The 23,523-nt window shown below is 39.7% G+C and overlaps 1 protein-coding gene and 1 long non-coding RNA gene across 3 annotated transcripts in view; one reads left to right on the forward strand and one right to left on the reverse strand.

Annotated features, from left to right (window-relative positions):
• Positions 1-390: 390 nt before the first annotated feature.
• Positions 391-23,523, reverse strand: part of LOC310638957 (uncharacterized protein) — a gene marked incomplete at its 5' end in the record, with an annotated part of 46,993 nt that continues 23,860 nt past the window's right edge. Inside the window, 7 exons of the mRNA XM_083360318.1 lie at positions 391-607; positions 4,094-4,233; positions 6,695-6,758; positions 8,603-8,796; positions 9,471-9,635; positions 12,022-12,352; positions 13,354-13,510. Coding sequence (XP_083216444.1) covers positions 500-607; positions 4,094-4,233; positions 6,695-6,758; positions 8,603-8,796; positions 9,471-9,635; positions 12,022-12,352; positions 13,354-13,510 — 1,159 coding nt within the window. The 3' untranslated portion in view covers positions 391-499. The remainder of the gene's footprint in view (positions 608-4,093; positions 4,234-6,694; positions 6,759-8,602; positions 8,797-9,470; positions 9,636-12,021; positions 12,353-13,353; positions 13,511-23,523) is intronic.
• On the forward strand, positions 15,077-17,533 carry LOC310638729. 2 transcript variants are annotated; one of them, XR_014492166.1, is made up of 3 exons: positions 15,077-15,549; positions 15,955-16,134; positions 17,162-17,533. It is a non-coding gene; the product is annotated as an uncharacterized lncRNA (long non-coding RNA). The 2 variants fall into 2 exon arrangements; XR_014492165.1 differs by having other exon boundaries at positions 15,077-16,134.

The following is a 23,523-nucleotide window of genomic DNA, read 5'->3' on the forward strand; positions in this document are numbered from 1 at the left end:
TTCAAAATTATATCCAACTAAAAGTTCCTTTTAATTACATGATCCAATATATTTTTCATAAAAATGAATTAGTGCAAGCCTGATTTGATAGAGAAATCAAAGAGAACTTCTACTACACTGGAAAATACATGGAATTAAAAAGACCAAGTTTTATAAAAAATACCAAATTTAGTCCCAATCCATTTAAAGCTTACACTTAATTTAAGAAGTACTAGAAATATGCTATATATTTGATGTATTTTCAAAAAGCCTAAAAATCATGTTTACATCTTATTCCAAATTAGGAATGTGGTTTTTAAACTACAGTTTTATTTCTGTGAAAACAAAGTACTTATACTGAAATATTTACTTTCCTGAGCAATACATGTAACAATGGTCTTCAAAGTCTGGTTTTCTGTAAAATTACACATTTGCACAGCAAATAAAAAAGTATTGTAACAATTCTTAAGTAATATATCACATTAAAATATTCAAAAATTTTCACAATGATTTGCCTAAGTTATTCATTGTCTTGTTCCTCCGTTGAAACTCGTTCCATCAAGGCTCTCCACACATTTCCTGGTATTTTCTGATGTTTGTCTATTAAACATTGTACTGCATCCTTTGCCTATGAGGGGAATGAAGGATGAGAAATATAAATTATTCATTATTATTGCATAATTCAATAGTAAATTATATTTAAAAATCAAAAGAAAAATGAATCCTTTTCAAAATACAACATAAACCAGACATTCAATAATTTAACCCTGAAATTACAGAACCCACACAAATACAAAATATATAGATTTCTTGTTGTGGAAATTAGTTTTCATTGGATAATCTATACTTTAAACAGTACAAAATCTAATAATAAACATAGGAGTAGGTTTCAGCCATGCTGATACTGGGCTACTCTGATTTTGTGTTTGTTAAAAGGGAATTCTGTCTTCTGCTGAATGGCAAGGCATCCTGAAACTCCCAGCTCCATTGAACAATGCAAAATCCTTTATTTATATAATACAGTGAGGGGGAAAAGTATTTGATCCCCTGCTGATTTTGCATGTTTGCCCACTGACAAAGAAATGATCAGTCTATAATTTTAATAGTAGGCTTATTTTAACAGTGAGAGACAGAATAACTCATTTCAAAAAAGCTATAAATTGATTTGTATTTTAATGAGTGAAATGAGTATTTGATACCCTATCAATCAGCAAGTTTTCTGGCTCCCAGGGGTCTTTTCTACAGGTAATGAGCTGAGATTAGGAGCACTCTCTTAAAGGGTGCCTGAACACCTGTTCACAAAAGCAATCAGTCAATCAGATTCCAAACTCTCCACCATGGCCAAGACCTAAGAGCTGTCCAAGGATGTCAGGGACAAGATTCTAGACTTACCCAAAGCTGGGCTACAAGACGATCACCAAGCATCTTGGTGAAAAGGTGACAACAGTTGGTGCGATTATTCACAGATGGAAGAAACACAAAATAACTGTTAATCTCCCTTGGTCTGGGGCTCCGTGCAAAATCTCACCTCGTGGAGTTTCAATGATCATGAGAACGGTGAGGAATCAGCACACAACTACGTGAGAGGATCTTGTCAATGATCTCAAGGCAGCTGGGACCATAGTCACCAAGAAAACAATTGGCAACACACTATGCCGTGAAGGACTGAAATCCTGCAACACCTGCATGGTCCCCTGCTCAAGAAAACATATGTACAGACTTGTCTGAAGTTTACCAATTAACATCTGAATGATTCAGAAGAGAACTGGGTGAAAGTGTTGTGGTCAGGTGAGACCAAAATCGAGCTCTTTGGCATCAACTCAACTCGCTGTGTTTGGAGGAGGAGGAATGCTGCCTATGACCCCAAGAATACCATTCCCACTGTCAAACATGGAGGTGGAAACATTATGCTTTGGGGGTGTTTTTCTGCTAAGGGGACAGGACAACTTCACTGCATTAAAGGGACGATGGACAGGGCCATGTACCATCAAATCTTGGGTGAGAACATCCTTCCCTCAGCCCGAGCACTGAAAATGGGTCATGAATGGGTATTCCAGCATGACAATGACCCAAAACATGGCATGGGTCCGGAATACCTCGGGGACCACCTGCTGCCGGTGTCGACTCCCCTCCGCCCTGTGCGCTCCCACAGAGAGGGCCTCCTCAGGGTGCCTCCAGTCAGAGAATGTCGGCTGGTGGCCCCCAGGGGGAGGGCCTTCTCTGTGGGCGCCCCGGCTCTGTGGAATCAACTGCCGGTTGAGCTCCAGATGGCACCAGATCTCCGCTCCTTCCGGCGTGGGTTAAAGACCCATTTATTTGAACAAGCTGGCCTGGCCTGATGGGGAGTTACTTAGGGTTTTAATATTTATATATATATATTTTTATTGTTTTTACTTTGGGCAATAATTTAATTCTTTTTTAACTTTTGTATTTTTGTAGTTTTATGATATGCCCTGTTCACCGCCCTGAGTCCTTCGGGAGAAGGGCGGTATAAAAATTTAATAAAACCTAAAACCTAAACCTAAAACATACGGCTAAGGCAACAAAAGAGTGGCTCAAGAAGAAGCACATTAAGGTCCTGGAGTGGCCTAGCCAGTCTCCAGACCTTAATCCCATAGAAAATCTTTGGAGGGAGCTGAAGATTCGAGCTGCCAAATGTCAGCCTCGAAACCTTAATGACTTGGAGGATCTGCAAAGAGCAGTGGGGCAAAATCCCTCCTGAGATGTGTGCAAACCTAATGGCCAACTACAAGAAACGTCTGACCTCTGTGATTGCCGACAAGGGTTTTGCCACCAAGTACTAAGTCATGTTTTGAGTAGGGGTTAAATACTTATTTCACTCATTAAAATGCAAATCAATTTATAACTTTTTTGAAATGTATTTTTCTGGATTTTTTTGTTATTATTCTGTCTCTTCACTGTTAAAATAAACCTACCATTAAAATTATAGACTGATAAAATTATAGACTTTGGCAGTAGGTAAATGTACAAAATCAGCAAGGGATCAAATACTTTAACCCCTCACTGTATAATGTCCTAAACTATTCTTAGGATATTAATTCTGTCATTAAACCATATATGATTGATAAAAATCCCAATTTATTCATTTATAAAAAGTGACCATTTTATTTTAGGAGTCTTCATAGTTTCATAATCTTTCCCACATCTTCACTGAAAAAAGTGTTCATGAACAAAGGCAAACTCTAATCTGGCAAGAAGAATAAAATCATTATCTTTCATAAAACTGAATTAGTGCAAGTAGGATGGGACTTGATCACTTCTGGTCCATTTGAAATTTTGTTGAGGCTCTAAGATTAATCTGACTGATAGAGCTTAGAAACAGAATCATTTTTGTAAATGGTTCCAACCTCAGTGAATTGCCTCTAAGGATGTGCAGCTCTCCCTTTCACTTTTATTTTTCTAAAAAAGTTTGAAAAACCATCTCTAATGGCTGTTGACCGCTGAGTTTTGCTATCACATTGTTGATAGCTGATCTTTTACTCTTTGGCTCTAAAAAAGTTTTTTGGGCTATGCAAATTATATCATAATGTACTTTTGCTTCTATATGATTGAACTGTAAAATATATTTTTATTTCTATAATTTTAATGAACTCATGAATATGCTACCTTTTAAAACAAAAAAGAATTCCAAATAGTTCAGAATCAAATAATAAAAATATTAAAAGCAGTTCCTAAAAATTTAAATTATAGACAATTGACCATTATGCATTTAACAACAATTAGAAGTAAAAATTTAAAAGAAGTAGAGAATACTGCTGCTACATAAAAAATAAAACTCAAGAATTGCTTGTACTTTGGGAACTTTGCCTATAAAATAAATCAATAGATATTGACAGAATTCCCTAACCTTTCATTCAGCTTAATTTTCAAACAATCCTGTGTTTTTGTACTATTTATTTGAATAAAAATTTATGTTTCGATCCACAATTTGAATTACAAAAATGTTCTCTGAACATCAATATGGTTAGTATAAGCTGAAAGTATTTTGGCCATCCATCCAGGAGTCTTTATTTTAACCTTGTGAGGTTATTTTACAAGGTTATTACAAGGCTATTTTAACGTGGTAACCTTGACCAAGATAGGAAGATCTTACTTTTTCGGCCAGTTCTTCTGCAGTTATGTTTGGCTCATATGGAATAGGATCTCCCAAATATGTCTGCAGTTTAACTGGAAAGTTTCCATACAGAAGAACTAGTGGCAAACGAAGATACTCATATATCGATCTTAATAATTCTGGTGAATTAAAAAAAGAGGGATTAATAGTGTAGCAGGTACAATTATGTATTTTTACCCATTTATTCATTTAAAAAATCCAAGAAGTAGTGATTCAATCACAAAACCTGTATAAAGTTGCTTCTTGTCTCAAATCTGAACAGCAATTTAGTGCATGCTACCAGCATCATCCTGAACTCTGCATTAGGAACTTAAAGTTGCATTGCAGCTTGATAAAATATTAAAGGACAGAGAAAGATACCAGGCTAAAAAACTAGGATGTAGTGAAAGGAGAGGAGACAGGAGAGAGGTAACTGCAAGGAGGAGCAGTGCTTGCAATTAGTCGCTAGACTGGTTTGTAATGGTCTGGAACAAGTTTGGAGTCTGGAAGTGGTCTCCAGTGGAATTCTAACCAGTGCACCACCATGACTCCTAAGGGTTAAAGGGCTATTAGTCTTGAAGACTCAATGTTACCTCTGCGTTGGGAACACTGTGTTTTTAAATGCCAGTTATAAGGGACTCATGGTCAAAGAGGAATATGCTTTCACCTCCTATCTGTGAATACTGTAGAAGTATCTGATTGGCTACTAAATGGCTGCTTCTTGCTTGATCAAGAAGAACTGTTCTTACGAGTTAAATTTATCAACAATAACAATTTTGATTTATATCCGCTTTATATTAAAGATACTGGACATAATGTTGCTGCCTCATATTTTCTCCATAACAATCCTATGATATGAGTTCGAATAAGAGAAAGTGACTGAGCCACAATCACCCAATGGGGTTTTATGCCTAAGAGAATACTAAAACTCAAGAGTGTCCCAGTTTCTAGTCAAGCATCTTAACCACTGTACTAAACTGGTTGAGTTTTCCATTTTTTCAGCTTTTTTTTTAATCAAACTGTAATCTCTCAAAGCAAAAATATCAAACCTCAAAAGCAAATGATAAAAAAATTATCTGCTGTCATGCAGAACATCTAACAAATTCTACACACCCAGACTGTAGTGTAATGCAGTGATTAAAGAGATGAACGTGGATTCATCTGGGGTGCTTAATTTTGCGTCTGTCCTTCATGCAGTCTCAGGACAACTTTACATTGAGACAGATTCATATATTCTACCGTACTGTTGATATGGCATTAAAAATGGGAAATCCAGATATGTTGCTTTCAGCTGCCACAGAAAGACAATATATAAATGAAATAACAATAGTTTTTTTCTTGTACAAGAGACCAAGCAGCTTATTTATATATTAGAACATGATATTAAAAACCAGAGATTTTATTTAAAATCATATCCAGCATTATATGGTATTTAACACCGGTTAAGCTTGCAAAAATTTATCATACATATGATAACAAATGCTGGAAATGTAAAGCTGTAGAAGGAACCCTTTACCACATGTGGTGGACTTGCCCCATAGTAAAAGACTTCTGAGAAAAGTTTTATAATGAATTAAAGAAAGTTTTAAAAAATACATTTATTAAGAAACCAGAAGCCTTCTTATTGGGTATAGTCGGAAAAGAAATTCCCAAAAAAGATGTTACTTTCTTTCTGTATGCCACAACAGCGGCGAGAATTTTGATAGCCAAGAATTGGAAGACACAAGAAATACCAACGGTGGAAGAATGGCAGATGAAAATGATGGACTATATGGAACTCGCCGAACTGACAGGGAAAATCCGTGACCAGGGAGAAGAGTCGGTGGAAGAAGACTGGAAAAAATTCAAGGATTATCTGAAGAAATATTGCTATACCAACTAGTTTGAAATGGACTTGGAGGTTTTTATAGGTTGTAGTTTTAGAATTTAATGTTTAGTATTAAGGATAATATGAAATAATGATTGTTAAATGATAAGAAATTAAATATAGGTAGATATTAAATATGATTTAAAATTATGAAATAGAAATTGCTAATGAGGATTAACGAAGAAACGCAGATAGGGGGGATTCGAGGAAGTCACCTGAAAATGATTAGAAAGATTAGGAATAATGGAAGTTAAGTATTCTTTTTGTATTTTTGTTGTTGATTGTATTGTTTATGTCATGTCTTGTTTTTTATATGTATTTTTTTTGTTTAAATATATGTTTATATAAAAGCAATAATTTTTTAAAAAAAACATATGTATAAGCTAAAAATGTATTGATAAATGTAACAATGATATTTTTATTGAGTTGATATAACTAGAACTGTACTAGCTTGAATACGAGACAGTAAATGTTAAGAGAAAAAGAGAAGAAATATTTGATGTTGTAACCTGAAATTTGCGCTAAAGGTTTTGTTATTGAACTATTGATTAACCCAGTCACCACATTGCTTTTTAAATACTTAAATGTAAAATTGGAAAATTAATAAAATATTATTAAAAGAAAATCATATCCAGCATTATAGGCATAACAGAGCCAAAACGAGCTCTAATTAGGACAAATAAAATATAATCACAAATGACTTAATACAATACAATCCAAACAAAATTGCATACTTGTTTGTCCTCCAACTATTCGGATATTTTCCCGAATATTTCGTGTGAACATGGGAATGATGGGCTAAAAGAATAGAGTAATGAAGATACATATTAACGAATTATTTCCCATAATCAATTGATTTTATACTAAATGACAAAGTTATATACAAGTATAGGAAACTATTTATTAGTCACATTTCCCTCTAAGAAACTGAAGTATCTTTTTCTTTTTTTGCAAGGACTCAGTGGGTGAATTTTGTAACTTAGAGGGAATTTGAGTCTTAAGTCATCCATTCTCAATCCAACCTTCTCACTACAAAGTTATATAAGTCTCCCATTATTGCAACTTCAGCCTTCAATCTATGGGAATTATAGGTCTGCACTCTGAGAATATTTGAGCTAGAATGTTAAGTCTATTACATTTTTGCACTGCTCTTTTATGTATGAAGTTCTCCACATTTCAGAAAAGCAACCTTGTCCTGCAAGCGGTTAACGAAATAGAAAGTTATCTAGGATATTCTCAAATGTTCATTTTCATCAAACAAGTTATGGAGAAATCTGAGATGCTGATAATAATCATTTTGTCTGCATTAAGAATGGGAGAGGCATTTTGCAAAGTCTGTTGGCACAAGCAAAGCATTCATGCTCAAAAGCATTCATTCAGCTGCTGTGTCTGGAAGCTCAGACAACTCCTTGAAGAACTTCTTAGGTTGTCTATAAATGTATGCGAGGCAATACTTTTCAGTGGAAATACCCTCAAAGCAAAGCAGCTATGCAACACATCTGGAAAGGTTCCTGAAAACCCACAGAAGAATCTAAGGACTGTATCTGCTTCAATGCTTAAAAAAACAGGTTTTTGCTGCCAGCTGGCTTTTTAATGTATCCCTGTCAAGACTCTGCAGTCCTAACAGTGATGCATTTGTCCCTACAAAAGTATCATATCAACCAAAGTAAACATAATATAAGCCCCTGATAGAGTATATTAGAATTTGATTCATAAAATTTTGGAGTACCAGTATTTGAATTGTTCAGTGTCAGCTATTAATTAGCATTAACGTAGTATTAAGTAAAAATTACCACAGTACATAATGCCATAGTGTTTATATAAATATTACGGGAAATTTGTATTGAAAAATCTAAAGAGATACATTCTCACCTTGCCGTTTTTAATGCATAAACAGTAGTGACTCTTTAATGTGCATACAGTTATTAAAGGGTTATATCACCTGCTTTTATATGGCAAGAAAAGCCAAACAGAGGAGCAGACTAGAAAACTTTTCCCTAACTTCTATTTTCTGAAAAGTTGGAGAAATTTGAAGAAGGGCATGCACTATTTTTGATTGATTTTTTTAAAAAAAATAATTCAACAGTTCCGATACAGTAATGTATAAAGAAAAAAATACATTTTTTAAACCTACACATTTTTCAACAGTAACATTTCCCTTTCTTGCATCTTTAACTAAAATGAAAAGAAGCTATATGTCTTAGAATTCAGCAGTTCGTACATTTGAAATAAACTAAATCAATAAATGTGCAATTGTTTAAAAAATACATTTCAATTGTGCATACAAAACATACTTTTAGGAGTAAATAGTTAAGCATAATACTTTTTTAGAAAGTTAACGAACTAAAATCATATCTATAAAAGGTGCTGAAAATAAGTACTGTGAGGTAGACTGAATACTGACTGGCCCAAGAATCTGTGACTGAGGATGGGTTGAGTTTCCTTAGTATCAGTCCAACCTCCTAAGATCCTTGTAGGACGCTGGACTGTTTCCAATTTGGTTGAATCACCTCTCTCCATCACATTGTTTCCTATTGCTTAAAGGTTTACCAGAAAGGGTTTATTGTCAGAAACATTGTATTTCTAAGCATGGCATAATCAGCTGTAATCTTATATTCCAGTTACTCCCACAGAATACTTACCACTTTCGCATCAATGGCCACCTGAGCAAATCCTTTACGATTTTTCCACATAATAGTATAATTTCCATCACTGAAGAGTGCTTCCCGTACTCCCCCTGGTGAAACTGCCACCATTCCTCCATTCTCCAATACTTTTCTACATTCTTCCTGAGATCCATGCAGAGTATGTAACACATTAACTAATAACTGTATACCTGGAATTCATAAGAATCTGTTGTAGGACTAATATTGATATAAAATTATGATCTCTCCACTGAAACTATATTTTATCAGAAAAATACAGGATAGATAATGAACTACAAAGCAGGTGTAAATTATGAGAAATACAAAAAGGATTAAATTTTCACCAATCCATATGTAAGGAAATATTTTCAAATCAACACTCAGTGATAAGAATTATAAATTTGTATATTTTTTATAATGAAAATTTATCCTGATAGGAAATCTATCAATTAACAGCCAATAATCAAATATCTTTATATATGCTGCAAAGTTTACATCATGTTGATTATTAAAAGCACTTTCCCTCAACTATCAATAGCCGGAAACAATTAACTATAATGTAGCTGCAAAAGGCTTCATGATAAGAAATTTGAAATCCAAAGCTGATACAATGGTATATCTAAGTTTCTTTTAAATAGTGTGCAGCTACATAAAGACTTCAGGATAGGAAATTAAATCTTAACAAGCCAGAATAATTGAATAATTAGTAGTTGAATCAACTATTTAAAATAAAAAATAAAATAACAATTTAGTTTACTGCTATCTTGCAATATATATCACAACCTAATTATGAAGTACAGCTTATCCATATAGTACATTATTTCAGATGTATAAATAATTTCTCTTAATTATTCAGGACAATTACCTGGAATTAAAAACACAAAATGATCAGCAACTATATGGAGGATTCTTTTTTTCCTGATAATAACAGTGGCTAACAAGTAGAAAAAGTCTATGGGAGTTGCTCCATGATAAAAAACAATCACTGCTGGTCCATCTGGTAGTTTTTCAAGACCATGTACCTCATAACCTGTTATGGACAGAAACGTTCAAGATTAACATTTGATACCAAATTTGTGTAAAAAATATTCTTGAGATATTAAAATTATGAAACTGCTGAATACAGGTACCAACTATAAGTACATTACAATGCATGGCGGTTATTCATTACATTATAACCCATAATTGCATAAATGGAACTGTGCACACAAGTGCAGACACCCGCGGCTTGCATGGAACCATCCCCCTGATTCCGCAAAGGCAGAAAAGTTGGAGACGCCTGATCTGACGTACTTGCAACATTCCATGCCCACCTTGGTAGCTGGAGTCTGTCAATGCTGTTGCAAGGATGAATAATTGTCATTATTTTTTTGGTCTTCCTATCCAGGGCTTTTAGTTCTGCTTCAGTCCATTCCACTATTCTGTGTATCTAATGACTAGAATTGCCCAGATGTTGATTGCCTTGATGGTATTTCATCCACTGAGTTTAGACTTTTAAAATCTTCTTCACTCTCTTGATGTATTCACTTCTAAACTTTTTTCTTGATTTTGGCATACGATGTTGTCAGCTTGAAGGATACCCAGGTATTTGTAGTGATCAACTTCATCCAGACTCTTGATGTTATTTCCGTAGGGCATCTTGATTCCTTCAGTTTTCACTATTTTCCCATTTGATGGTAGCACATTTCCCCAGTCCAAACTTCATTGCAATATCTTGGCTGTATATATGGACAGTGTTGAGCAGCGATTCTATTTCAGATGGTGTTTTTTCCATACAGCTTCAGATTATCCATAAATGATATGATGTAAAGTAAATGTAAAGGTGGTAGGATCTAGCAGATGTTTTTGATGTTTGATAGCCATGGTCTGAGTTATTCAGTATTGTTGACAGAGAAATCAGTGAAATGATAAACAGTGGTGGTGACAGTCTCTTTGAAATATTCCTCTATTGATACTAACTTCTCCCAATCTCTCACCATTTACCTGCAACTATGTCTCCCATTCTGCCATCGATTTTTGCACAAAGCTTTTATTGTTTCTACTGACTCCTGTTATTTCTAGGCACTTGATTATCCAGTCATTTGGCAGAGTTGAATGCCTCTCTGTAATCAGTCCATGCTACATTCAAGTTGGTCTTCCTTCTCTTGCAGTTTTCCAAAATCACCTTGTCAATTTTGTTCCTCTGCTGTTTGGGCAGTTTCCTTTCTGCTCAGATGGAAAGAGCTTGTTTTCAAGATGCTACCAGACTGCATCACCTACCACACCAGTTAGCAATTTGAAGGTTGCTGGTAAGCAGGTAAATGACCTGTAGGTACCTATTACTGCCCCTTTTGCTGGGATCTTTCATTACCAGGTAGGTTTTGCCAGAGGTTAGCCACTCTTCAGTTTCACTTTTTTGAAGTATGTTGTTAAACTGGGTATAGATCAGTCAAATGTTTGAACCAAAAACTATGCAGTTCATCTTCCCCAAGTACTGACCAGTTCTTGATCTTCCTTGCTCTTTTCTCTATTATTTCTGCTGTTATTACTGGTTCTTTCATTTCAGCTTTTTTATTGTTATCCATATCCTTTAACCAAAGTGCTTCCTTCTTGTATTTTTTTGGTTATCCCATATCTGCACACGGAACTGCACTGCTTCTTCCTTGTCAGGTATTGACTGATTCGCTCCATTGATGGATTGGTAGAAATGTTTCTGATTGGATTGAAACTGGAGGTTTTGCCTAGGGTTAGGGTTAGGTCACCATGAACTCATAGAGCAAAATGGACATCACCAACAAACTCAGAGTGCTTGGGTATGGTTAGAAGGGCATGACTTTTCTAGGTTGCCCTATCTATGTTTCCTGGTAAAATACATGAGAAAATCCCATTGGAGGAAAATTTCACTTATAGACAGTCTTCATTTCTGCACAAAGAAGACTCCAGGGGTTCCAGTGACCAAAGACATGGAAAGTCCAGCCAGCAGCTTATCATCCTCCACACCAAAAGGTCCAGCTGTCACCCTTGGGGGAGTCCAGGGCAGCTCATGTTTTCCACAACTTCCAGCACCATCACAGCCAGCACCATCTTAATAGAGGTGACCACATCACAAAATCGCACTTGAGTTCCTGAAGCACACCATACATCAAAACTGCCATTTTGTCCCCAAATTACGGAAACATTTCCAGATCTGGAATTTCTCTTATATTTCTGTATGCCTCTTTTTTACAATGTTAATGCATTATCAACTTAGGAAAGGCAAACATTATAAACGGAAATAAAGAACCCCTGACATACTAAAAACATTATTTTAAAAAATTACAGAGAATTGGAAATAAGCATTATTAAATTACCCAGTGTCTTTATGAATATTTGCCCTACAGACTGAGGATAATTTAGTTCACAACTATCATGCACAAGAAGAATGGTAGGATACTTACCATTCCATATTCTTGCATGAGCATACCATATAGTTGCCAACATTTGTCTTGCACCATCCCAGAAATCATTGAAATGACCTTCTTTTATGTCTGTCCTTCTTTTGTAAATATGAACAATGATAGCAGAAATATAAATGAGGATGAGAATAACTAGTGGAAGCAGAAAACCTATGAGCAGTGGCATAAATAGCCATATGAGATAGATGAGGTAACTCAAATATTCTCCCAGGCGTTCCACTCCAGTCCATTCTTCTAATACATAAAACATGCATGTTAAATAGGATATGAATATCTGGTCTGTACCACAGGATTCATTTTGGTGTATCATGTTCTGTTTAAAAAGGAAATAAAACATAAAGCATTTTAAGGCTTAGATCATTATATAGTTGTCCTTGAATTGTTAATTTGACTTTTAACTGTTACATTGAATCATTAGAGAAAATACAAGAATGCAAATCTACACACATCACCTAAGATATGAGTCCAATTAAACTTAATAAAGCTTAATTCCGAATAAATGATTATAGAATTGCAGTCTTATATAGTAAAGAAACATGTACTATGGTCATGGCCAAGTGTACCATCCGATCTAAGAACAACAAATTTGAGATCTTGACATACTTGCTTAGCTTGAAATCCTTGATTCTAACTTCATGTACTACTAAACAGCAATACAAGTTTTGTAATAAATATTATGCAAAGCTTTCGTGCAATCCCTTGTTTAATGCTGTAGTCTAGTATTACTCTTCCATTACACTATATCAAAAGAAAGTCACTTCAAGCAATGAAACTTCAAACATCCAAGAATATATAAAAAGTGAACTCCTCAGCCCTACAAGATACCCTTATTTTTAAATATGCATGTTTACACACAATAGTCCAGTTCATGCAAGGCAAAGTTACTGAACACTCAAAAGGGGGATGAATTGGTGATACGTTCTTGAAATGACCTATCTCTTCTTGCAATTTTCTCAATCTATAAGAGTTTGAAAAGGTTGCCTCTTTACAGCAAAACCACAGAGAATCCTGTGACATCTTAAAAGATTTCCAAATTAATACCACATAATTTGGGGGGGGGGTAGAAATCTATTAGAGGCAACATCCATCAAGAAGCTGATCATGTAGACATAATAAATTTATTCATGATTGGCAGGTTTTGAACAGGGGAAGCATTGACACCTGTCAGAAATGATTTCGGGAACTTTGGGAGCAGGAAGTTGTAAGACCTGTTCCGATTGACGCATGCATTATAGTATATAATCTAGGTCCAGGAAGCCACTGGGAATTAAGATACACACTGTTCTTTGATGGTTTTCCTCCACCTGGGATTACTGGCTGATCATGCTTAGCGGGAAGAATTAATGTTGCAACTCCTCGGGAGTGTAACAGACTGGGAAAGCTGTTCAAGAAAGATATAATCTGATGCAGTTTCTCATCCGCTCTTCCGAAACTTCTGGCTGGTACCGATTCTTCTCCAGGTTCTCCTATCCTGTAAAGGAGTAGATTAACATTTTAATAGGAGAAAGAGAAGGGATTCTGTTCTTTTTCGTTTCATCCTACCAAAACCCAACCCAAATAAGGCCTTCCAAGCTTTGAATACGATCGTTTCTTCACTTCGACACCCGCAGGATTCCTCTCGCAGTGGCAGCGGAAGAACTCCTCCGGACTCTCGCTTTTACAATGAAATTCCCTTGCATGCCTTCAAGAAGCAGAGCCGTCTCCCTTCGGGTTATACCGGCAGGATTTTCTTCCGACCGGGAGGAGCCATGGAGAAGAGCTTCAGGACGGACCGACAAGAAAGGGTCTTGCGCTCCGCGGGAATCAAGAAAAGGGTTTTTTTTTGTTTTTTTTTGGCCAGAAAGGGTGCAACGAGGCCGGTCAGCCGAAAGGGACCCCGACGCCAGTGCTCTCCACCTCACGGCCGGAATTGACTAACCCGGGTCAGCCCAGCCAGGAAGAGCGGCCCGCCCGTCTTCCCTCGCCCTCTTTCAAACGCAGGAAACGCTTCGCCGTCCAAAAGATCCGAGCTTTCCTTCTGCTTTTCTTCTCTACGCCCAAAGAGGGCGCTATCGGGAACGGGCGCATCTACCGTACGGCGGTGCTGCGGCTCGCAACCCGAGAAGCCGAACCCTCCGAGACGAAGGCCCGGGGCAACTGCTGAGGCTCCTCTGAAGCAAGGAAAGGGGAGCCCATTCTAGCCTCCTACCGTGTGGCGCTTCTGAAGGAGGACCGGCGCGCACGCGCCTCGGAGGGTTCCGCTTCTCGGGTTGCGAGCTGCAGCACCGCCTAAGTCAGGGGTAGGCAACCTCGGCTCTTTTATGACTCGTGGACTTCAACTCCCAGAATTCCTGAGCCAGCTATGCTGGCTCAGGAATTCTGGGAGTTGAAGTCCACGAGTCATAAAAGAGCCGAGGTTGCCTACCCCTGGCCTAAGTAGATGCTTAAAGAGATCCACCGTCTTTAATACAGAAGGGGGCGGGGGAGGCGGTCGGAATCAAACCAGCCCTAAGTGGGCGCTAATTAAGTGAACGAATAACCCCCCGATATCTCGCCTTTCCCCCACAATCCCCAGACAGCATACCGCTTTCCCCCATTCCAGTTGTATCCTGTATCTAAAAAGCTGTTGGAGCCACCCTGTTGGTCCACAGACGAAATGGAGGCGTGACAAACCGTGTTGCCGGAACCCGCCAATACTCGAATTCAGTGTTTTGCCTGGTCTACAAATCAGGCTCTTGTGTTCACAAGACCCTGAATCAGAAAGCAGGCGACCTCTTTCATCGAGTACAGTTGTGCGATCGGAACCAGTGTGTTGGGGGGGGGGAAGAGAGCACGGGGGTGGGGAGGCTCAGCTACTCTCAATGTACACATCTTGTACTTTGACAATAAAGGTTCATTATTTATTATTATAATGCCGTACGAATCGTCTCGTCACTCTTAATTTCTGTCTCTATCATGCTCGAAGTCCCTTTGGCGCATGCTCGTTTTGTTCCGTGGCACTTCCTGTTTTTCGTTTGCTCGAACGCTTTCGCGCGCCGGGCCGTGAATATATATAGACCTCGGAGCATTTTGGATGCCTGCTCTAAACGATTTTGAATATCGTTACTCTATTACTCAGTCTGTAACAGTTCCAAGGGGAGACATGTTAGCCTTTTGCAGTGAAAATGCAAAATGTTTATGATCATTAAGTAATAATTGGGAGGGTCTGTTTTATCTGTTTTTATGTTTCAGGTTTACTTTCTAATGCACAATCCTTTTTATGCATGTATTTCAGATTAAAATGTCTTCTGTTGCTGTTTCTGGACAAGGATACAAAGACCTTTACATGAATTAGCAAAACTATTACAATTCAGAATGAAGCAGATGAGCCTAAAAACTTTTGGCTCGTCTACATTTTAAATTGCTATGGCAAAAAGATGCCTGTATAACTGACTAGAAGACCATCATCCCCCCCCCCCTTTTCTGGTTCCACTTCAGAGAGGTGCTGCTGAGCATGAGTGACTGCCTAATGGAGGTCTACAGCAAAATATTGTAAGTTCAGGGATATAAGCTGTTCTTAATGGTCACCTGAGGTGCTGCAGGAATGTCTCCCTCACCCTCATTTCTCTAACCAATCATGGATTGCAGAAACAGAAGGGAAGATATTTATTTTATTTAATTAAATTTTTATACCGCCCTATTCCTGAAGGACTCAGGGCGGTTTACAGGGCAGCATAAAATACAATATAAAAATAGTATAAATTAAAATAGATTAAATTACTTAAGCCCAACAATTAAAACAATATTAAAAGCTAAAACCCCTTCAGTCCAGGCCTGATAGATCAAAAAAACAGGTTTTCAGATCCCGGCGAAATGAACGCAGATCGGGGGCGGTCCGAAGATTATATTGGTATAATCTGTATCAAAAGACTTGTTTGCCCCTGCTTTATCACATAGATTTTCTGTACATATCCAAACATCTACTAGTAGACCTGTGATGTGTCCTGAGTGGCCATGCAACTTTGATGCAGGTGTGCTGAAACTGCAAGGAGAGTTAGGCAGAGAGGCACCAACCGATGCTCAGAGCTTTGACCTTCAGCCAACAAAGAGAGTGATATGGAGAAAATAAAATTCCAGGTAAAGTGTTCTTCAATCTGTACTTCTGGGGGAAAGGATGAGAAGACCCATTTCCCCTTTTTTTTCCTGATTTCTTACCTTCCATTGTTTCTTTTCCAAGGAACTGGAAATAAGTGGTGGAAAAGCATTCCCAGAGTAGAATGTAAAATAATGTCTCCACCTTCATAAATTAGGGATATTTAATTGAAACATTAAAATAATCCTTGAATTTAGCTTTCCACATAATGGTTGCTATTCACCATATACTTCTACCAACAATGAACAAGCTCTAAAAGCCTTTGCCTCACTTTGCCTCTTAACTGAAATCCTGACAGTCTTCATTTGACTTAAAACAAAATATCCCACAAAAATATGTCTTCAATTTTGGGAAAAGATAGAGGTTTTACGGTGATAAGTCTGGACTGTGGCAGATGGGATAGAATGGTGAGAACCAATGTTGTGACTGCCTCTTGGCTGGCTCATGAGGTACAAGTTAGTGTTACATATTTCCTTCTTGTGCTATCCAACTTTTCTTAATCACTTTTTTAAGTTTTGCTCTGAATTGATGATAGTGCTATATTCAAGGTAATTTGTGTAACATTGTCTGCATCCCCAAATACCTCTCATTACAAATTTTCCCACCAAAGCCTGGGTTGTTACTTAGGCTTTCCTTCTAGGTGAAGCTTTGTGATGATATTCTATGAATCATTTTTTGGTTCTGCGTTTATTGGCTGTCATGATGCTATAAAAATTTTTTCACCTTCATTGTCATAGTGTTTCAATTGCCAGCAAGATTCAATTTTTGAAGCTTTCATCTCTGCCAATTCAAACATTTAATGTAATCTGTATAAAATTAATGGGGCTTGACTTTTGGTATAAAAATATAAATATGCATAAATATTTTTCCCAAGAAACCATTGAAATGTATCTATAAATTGCTGCTTATCTTTGAACCTCAAGTTGGAGAGGAATATTTACATCTTTATCTGGTGTTTGGAAATGTGTAGCTTAACATTAAACTCTACCCTTTTGTTTTACTTGATGAAAGATCAAAGGAGTCTGGCTCCGTGACCTGGAAATGAATACCGGATGACAGACTGCTTAAAGAGGAAGTTCCTTTTCATTTTCAAAAGCCTAGCACAGAAGTCAACTCCTGAAAGATAGTCTAAAAAATGTCACCAAGGACTTACATTATGGGTAAAAGGTGTGTACACATGTGTATATGCAAAGGAGAAGCATGTTTTGTGGAAGAGGTGTAGGTGCAGTTTGTGTTACTCTAATAGTCTGGCAGTTCATCAAAGTTCATTGTTAGTATTTGTTTACTAAGAATTAACTAAGAATGTTAATTCTTCCCTATATGGATTTGGGCTATTGAATATTAGTTTTTGTATGCTCATGGAATTAAATCTTTTTAATTCTTTTGTTAATCTTTTCTTTTGTTAATCGTTTGACTTGATTGCATTGCATCTAGGAATACTTAGACTTGCAACACAGTATTTGTTTGCAATAAAAGGTAAAGGTAAAGGTTCCCCCGCACATGCGCGCTAGTCGTTTCCGACTCTAAGGGCCGGTGCTCATCTCCGTTTCAAAGCCAAAGAGCCAGCGTTTGTCCGAGGACTTCTCCGTGGTCATGTGGCCGGCATGACTAGACACCAAAGGCGCACGGTACGCTGTTACCTTCCCACTGTAGCGGTCCCTATTTTTCTAGTTGCAATAGTGATGAATAAATATAACTCAGGTGTAAGATGACGGTGAGGTTTCGTTCTCTAAACTTGTGGGTTGGTTTCTGAACGTTTCATTACCAGGTTAGGAACAAACTGCTGAAGATGTTACCTAGCCTGGTAACGAAACGTTTCAAAACCAACCCACAAGCTCGGAGAATAAACCACCTTCACAGTATTTGTTCCCAATGTTACCGGCAGATCAATTGGAAAAATTACAGGTAATCTTTGGTTAATGCCTGGTTGATTAATGATCATTTGAAGTTATGGTGCCTCCAAAAGGTTACTTTGTGGCCTCTTCTGACCTTTGTAAAATGTCACACAAGCCCTACAGTCGTCTGACTACATTTCAGGGATAGGCAACTCATTCAATTTACAACCAGCCTTAGTGTTCCATAGTCATGTGCCCCTGATTTGCGACAATTTTTTTTTGCTGTTTTCTGCTAGTAATGCCTAGTGCATATACCAGATTCACTTAAGGACCACAATGCTTAACAACCACAGGGGTTCACTTTACAGCCATCATAAAATGGTTGTGAAATTGAGTCCAGTCATCTAGTTGATTTTTTTGTTGACTATCTTGACTGACTACCAAAATTCCATCTGTGGTCATATCAAGGACTACTCTGTATAGGGGCACAGTATATATTCCAAAAGAGTTCCATTTAGAAAAAAAGCCACTGGAACTTAGTTTCAGAGTATCTGAGTTTATTCATAAATACAAAGATCAAAAACATGACTAAAGAATAATAAGTCCAATTACTAACATCAGATCTCCAAAGAAGCATCAATAAATACATTCTCTTACAAACCCAACTTCAGTTTTCAGGGAAACTAGCTTGAGATCATTTGTTTTCACACAATTATCTTTTATTTATTTTAGCTTTTTTATTCATTAGCCAAAATATCTGCTTAAGTCCAATCTTAAGACTATTTGCACAACCCTCTACATAAGAGCCATACAAGATGGAAAAGGGCCATATTAATAATTTAAAAATATTAGCTGTCTGCAAAGAAATAGCTGGTATGTCAATTACAGGTAGTCCTCGCCTTATGACCATAATTGAACCCAAAACCTTTGTTGCTAAGTGAAACTTATTAAGCGATTTTTACCCCATTTTACAACCTTTTTTGTCACGGTTGTTAAGTGAATCACTTCAGTAGTCAAATTAGTAACAGTTGTTAAGTGAATCTGGTTTTCCCATTGACTTTGCTTGTCAGAAGGTCATAAAAGGTCATCATATGACCCTGAATTTTGATCACATGACCATGGAGATGCTACCACACTGGTAAGTGTGAAAAACGGTCATAAATTACTTTTTTCAGTGCTGTTGAAAATTTGAATGGTCACTAAGTGAACTGTAGTAAGTCGAGGACTACCTGTAATTTTCTGGTGGCCGGTGGAGCGGCAACAGAGCTGGCAACATTGGTGAGGCCTGGAGGTGTTGGAGACATTCAGCAGTATTTCTTTGTGGCAATAGTGACAGACTGCTAAGCTTGTAAGCCGCCCTGAGTCTTCGGAGAAGGGCGGGATATAAATGGAATTAAAATAAAATAATAAATCTTTCCTGGTGGTGGTAAAATTATTACTTTATTATTAAAAAATAGGACTGATGGGCTGCATGCAGGCCATATCTTGTGTTAGCCTGCTGTACATGCTTATCCAGACAGACCATCAGTTTGAATAGGGTTGATACAAACAAAATTTTCTAAAATTTCCTTCCACTCAAAATACAGCACCATAAAAATTTACTTTGTTAAAAAAATGTCTGGTGAAATATTGTTTTAAGATAGCCTATAAAGATTGCCTGCTTCATAAAAACCCTATAGTGAAATTCTTTACCATTAAATATATATTGACGGGTCCACTCCAATACATATTACAGTGAAGCACAAATGACATTCAATAAAATTTTAATATTTTTTTTAAAAATATATTTCTTCTATTTATATAGCTGCCTATCTTACATTAGCAGTTCTGGATGGCTTACAAAGTTTAAAAACAATAAAGTAACAAAATGTACAATATAAACAGAAACCAAGAAATCAAACCAGTCTTAAAAATATTGATTAGTGTGATTAATTAATTAATTTATTTTATTTTATTTTATTACATTTATATACCCCCCTTTCCCGAAGGACTCAGGGCGGTTTACAGGGTGATTAAAAAACCAAGATACAAAAGTTAAAAACAAATTTAAAAAGAAATTATATTTGTCCCTGCATAAATAAGACCCCAGTTAAAATAAGATTAATCCTCAGCCTGGGCCAAAGAGCTCGAAGAGCCAGGTCTTCAGGCCCCGGCAAAATGAACGGAGGTCGGGGGCAGTCCTCAGCTCCACTGGCAGCTGGTTCCAAAGGGCAGGCGCCCCCACTGAGAAGGCCCTATCCCTGGGTGTTACCCGCCGGCAATCTCTTACCGGTGGCACCCTGAGAAGACCCTCCCTGTGGGAGCACACTGGACGAAGGGAACCTGATGCTGGCAGCAGGTGTTACCTCAGATATCCCGGACCCAAGCCATTTAGAGCTTTATAGGTCATCACCAGCAACTTGAATCTCACCCGGAGGGCAACCGGAAGCCAATGCAGCTCATGGAGTAGAGGTGTTACATGAGAGTATCGGGAAACCCCCATCACAACTCGTGCGGCCGCATTCTGCACCAGCTGAAGCCTCCGAGTGGTCCTCAAGGGCAGCCCCATGTAGAGAGCATTGCAGTAGTCTAAACGGGAGGTCATGAGCGCATGAGTGACTGTGCATAGGGCATCTCAGTCCAGATAGGGTCGCAACTGGCGCACCAGGCGAACCTGGGCAAAAGCCGCCCTGGTCACGGCTCCTATATGGTCTTCAAAATTGAGTCGTGAATCCAGGAGGACACCCAAGTTGCGAGCCCTATCAACGGGGGTAACACCTCACCCCCCATCGTTAGAGATGGAATAGTCTGGTTGATCCGAGATGCCGATATGCACAGCCACTCAGTCTTGGCGGGATTGAGACGAAGCCTGTTTCCCCATCCAGACCTGGACTGCCTCCAGGCACCAGGACATCATGGCGAGGGCATCACTGGGTTGGTTCGGGGTGGAAAGAAAAAGTTGGGTATGATACCCCACCCCGAAACCACGAATGATCTCACCCAGAGGCTTCATATAGATGTTGAACAGGAGGGGCGAGAGAACTGACCCCTGAGGAACTCCACAAATGAGAGGCCTCGGGGCAGATCTCTGCCCTCCTGTCAACACCGACTGCGAACGGCCCAGGAGATAGGAGGAGAACCACCGTAAAATGGTGCCTCCCACTCCCAACCCCCTGAGACGCCGCAGTAGGATACCATGGTCGATGGTATCAAAAGCCGCTGAGAGATCTAATAGGACCAGGACAGAGGAACAACCCCTGTCCCGAGCCCCCCAGAGATCATTCACCAGCACGACCAATGCCGTCTCCGTGCTGTATCCGGGCCTGAAACCCGATTGGTACGGATCCAGATAATCAGTTTCCTCCAGGAACAGAGGAAGCTGATGTGCCACCACACTCTCAACAACCTTCGCCAAAAAGCGAAGGTTGGAGACTGGACGATAGTTATTTAAAACAGCCGGGTCCAGGGCAGGCTTCTTGAGGAGGGGTCTCACCACCACCTCCTTCAAGGCGGCAGGGCAGACACCCTCCTTCAAAGAAGCAGTTATTACTGCGTGGAACCAGCCTCGTGTCCCCTCCCGGGCCGCATAAGCTAGCCAGGAGGGGCACGGATCCAACAAACAGGTGGTGGTGCTCAGCCTCCCCATGATCCTGTCCACATCATCAGGGGAAACAGGATCGAACTCAGTCCAGATAACATGCTCAAGACCATCCAATTCCTCCACATCAGACTCTGCCCAGTCAGAGTCCAGACCGGTCTGGATCTGAGCGATTTTGTCCGCCAGATGATGACTAAACTCCTCGGCTCGTCCTCGTAAGGGATCCTCCCTCACCTCCTGATTAAGGAGGGAGCGAGTTACCCTAAACAGGGCGGCCGGGTGATTATCTGCGGACGCGATAAGGGCAGCAAAGTAGTTAGACTTCGCCGTCCTTATCGCCGCAAGATAAGACCTTATAAAGGTTCTTAGCTGCAATCGGTCAGATTCGGATCGGCTGGACCTCCAACCGCTCTCTAGACCCCGTCTCCGACGCTTCATCTCCCGGAGCTCCACAGAGAACCATGGAGCCCAACGGGATCTGCGCCGGGTCAGAGGTCGCAAGGGTACAACACAGTCAAGTGTCCCGGCGGCCGCCCTTTCCCAGGCATCCACCAGGACATCGACTGGGCTGTAGGTAAGGGTGATAGGTATAGGCCCAACCGCCCTCTGGAACCGTTCTGGGTCCATTAGGCGCCTGGGGTGGAACCACCTGGTCGGTTCTGCAGCCCAGCGGCGGGGGGTGGCATAATGGAAGACCAGCCGCAGGAGGTAATGATCTGACCATGACAGGGGAGCAATGGTTGGTGAACCCCCTCCCAGATCATCCAGCCACTGTCCAGATAGGAACACCAGGTCGAGAGTATGATCCCCCACGAGTCGGGCCCTCAATAACTTGGGTCAGGCCCATGGCCGTCATGGAGGCCATGAACTCCCGAGCTAACTCAGACAACCCTCCCAGTGAAGGCAGGTTGAAGTCACCCAGAACTATAAGCCTGGGGAACTCCACCGCCAACCCTGAGAGAGTGTCGATCAGCTCGGGCAGGGCTGTTGCCACACAGCTGGGCGCCAGGTATGTGAGCAACAATCCCAACTGATCCCGAGGACCACATCTCAAGAGGAGGGATTCACTCCCGGCCATCTGGACAATGGTGGCCTCCCGCAGGCATAGAGTCTCCCGGACAACCACTGCCACCCCACCACCCCTGCCCTGAGCCCGTGGCTGGTGTAGCACCCGGAAACCTGGAGGGCATAACTCGGTCAGAAGCACCCCTCCCTCCGAGCCCAACCAAGTCTCCGTAATGCATGCCAGATCCGCGCGTTCCTCCTCGATCAGATCATGAACGAGGGGAGCCTTGTTAATGAATCTAATGAAATGGTTGCATTATTTAAATTCATATATTTAATAAAATCACAGAGTAATTATAGAAAGCAAATAAACAAAATAATTATCCCCTAAATTCAGGCATTCTACCAACTCATCTTAATTTAGCATTGCTATGATTATGTCATTCACTTAGAGCACGGGTCGGCAGCCTGCGGCTTCGGAGCCGCATGCGGCTACCAGTCCTCCGCCATGTGCAGTTCTGAAAAAAAAGTGGGAGTAAAAAAGGCCCATTGAGAGAATGGGGCGGCGGAGGTTTGGAGAGCTGTGGCGGAGGTTTGGAGAGCTGAGGTTTGGAGACCTGCTGCCTTCGTCTGTGTTTCTTTCAGTCCTGAAAGAAATGCGGACGAAGGCAGCATCTCTCCAAACGGGACAGAGAGCTGCTGCCTTCGTCCGTGTTTCTTTCAAACGTGGACGAAGGCAGCATCTCTCCAAACGGGGAGGAGAGCTGCTGCCTTCATCCGTGTTTTTTTCAAACGCGGAAGAAGGCAGCAGCTCTCCAAACGGGGAGGCAGAGTTTTGGAAAGCTGCGCAACTCTCCAAACCTCCGCCGCCCCATTTGGACAGCTGCTGCCTTCGTCAAATGTGGAGGTTTGGAGGCCCCGGGGGAGGGGAAGGGTGCTCGGGTGGCTCCGGCGGT

The sequence above is a fragment of the Vipera ursinii genome (genome assembly GCF_947247035.1).
Source record: "Vipera ursinii genome assembly, chromosome: 3".
Classification (NCBI taxonomy): Eukaryota; Metazoa; Chordata; class Lepidosauria; order Squamata; family Viperidae; genus Vipera; species Vipera ursinii.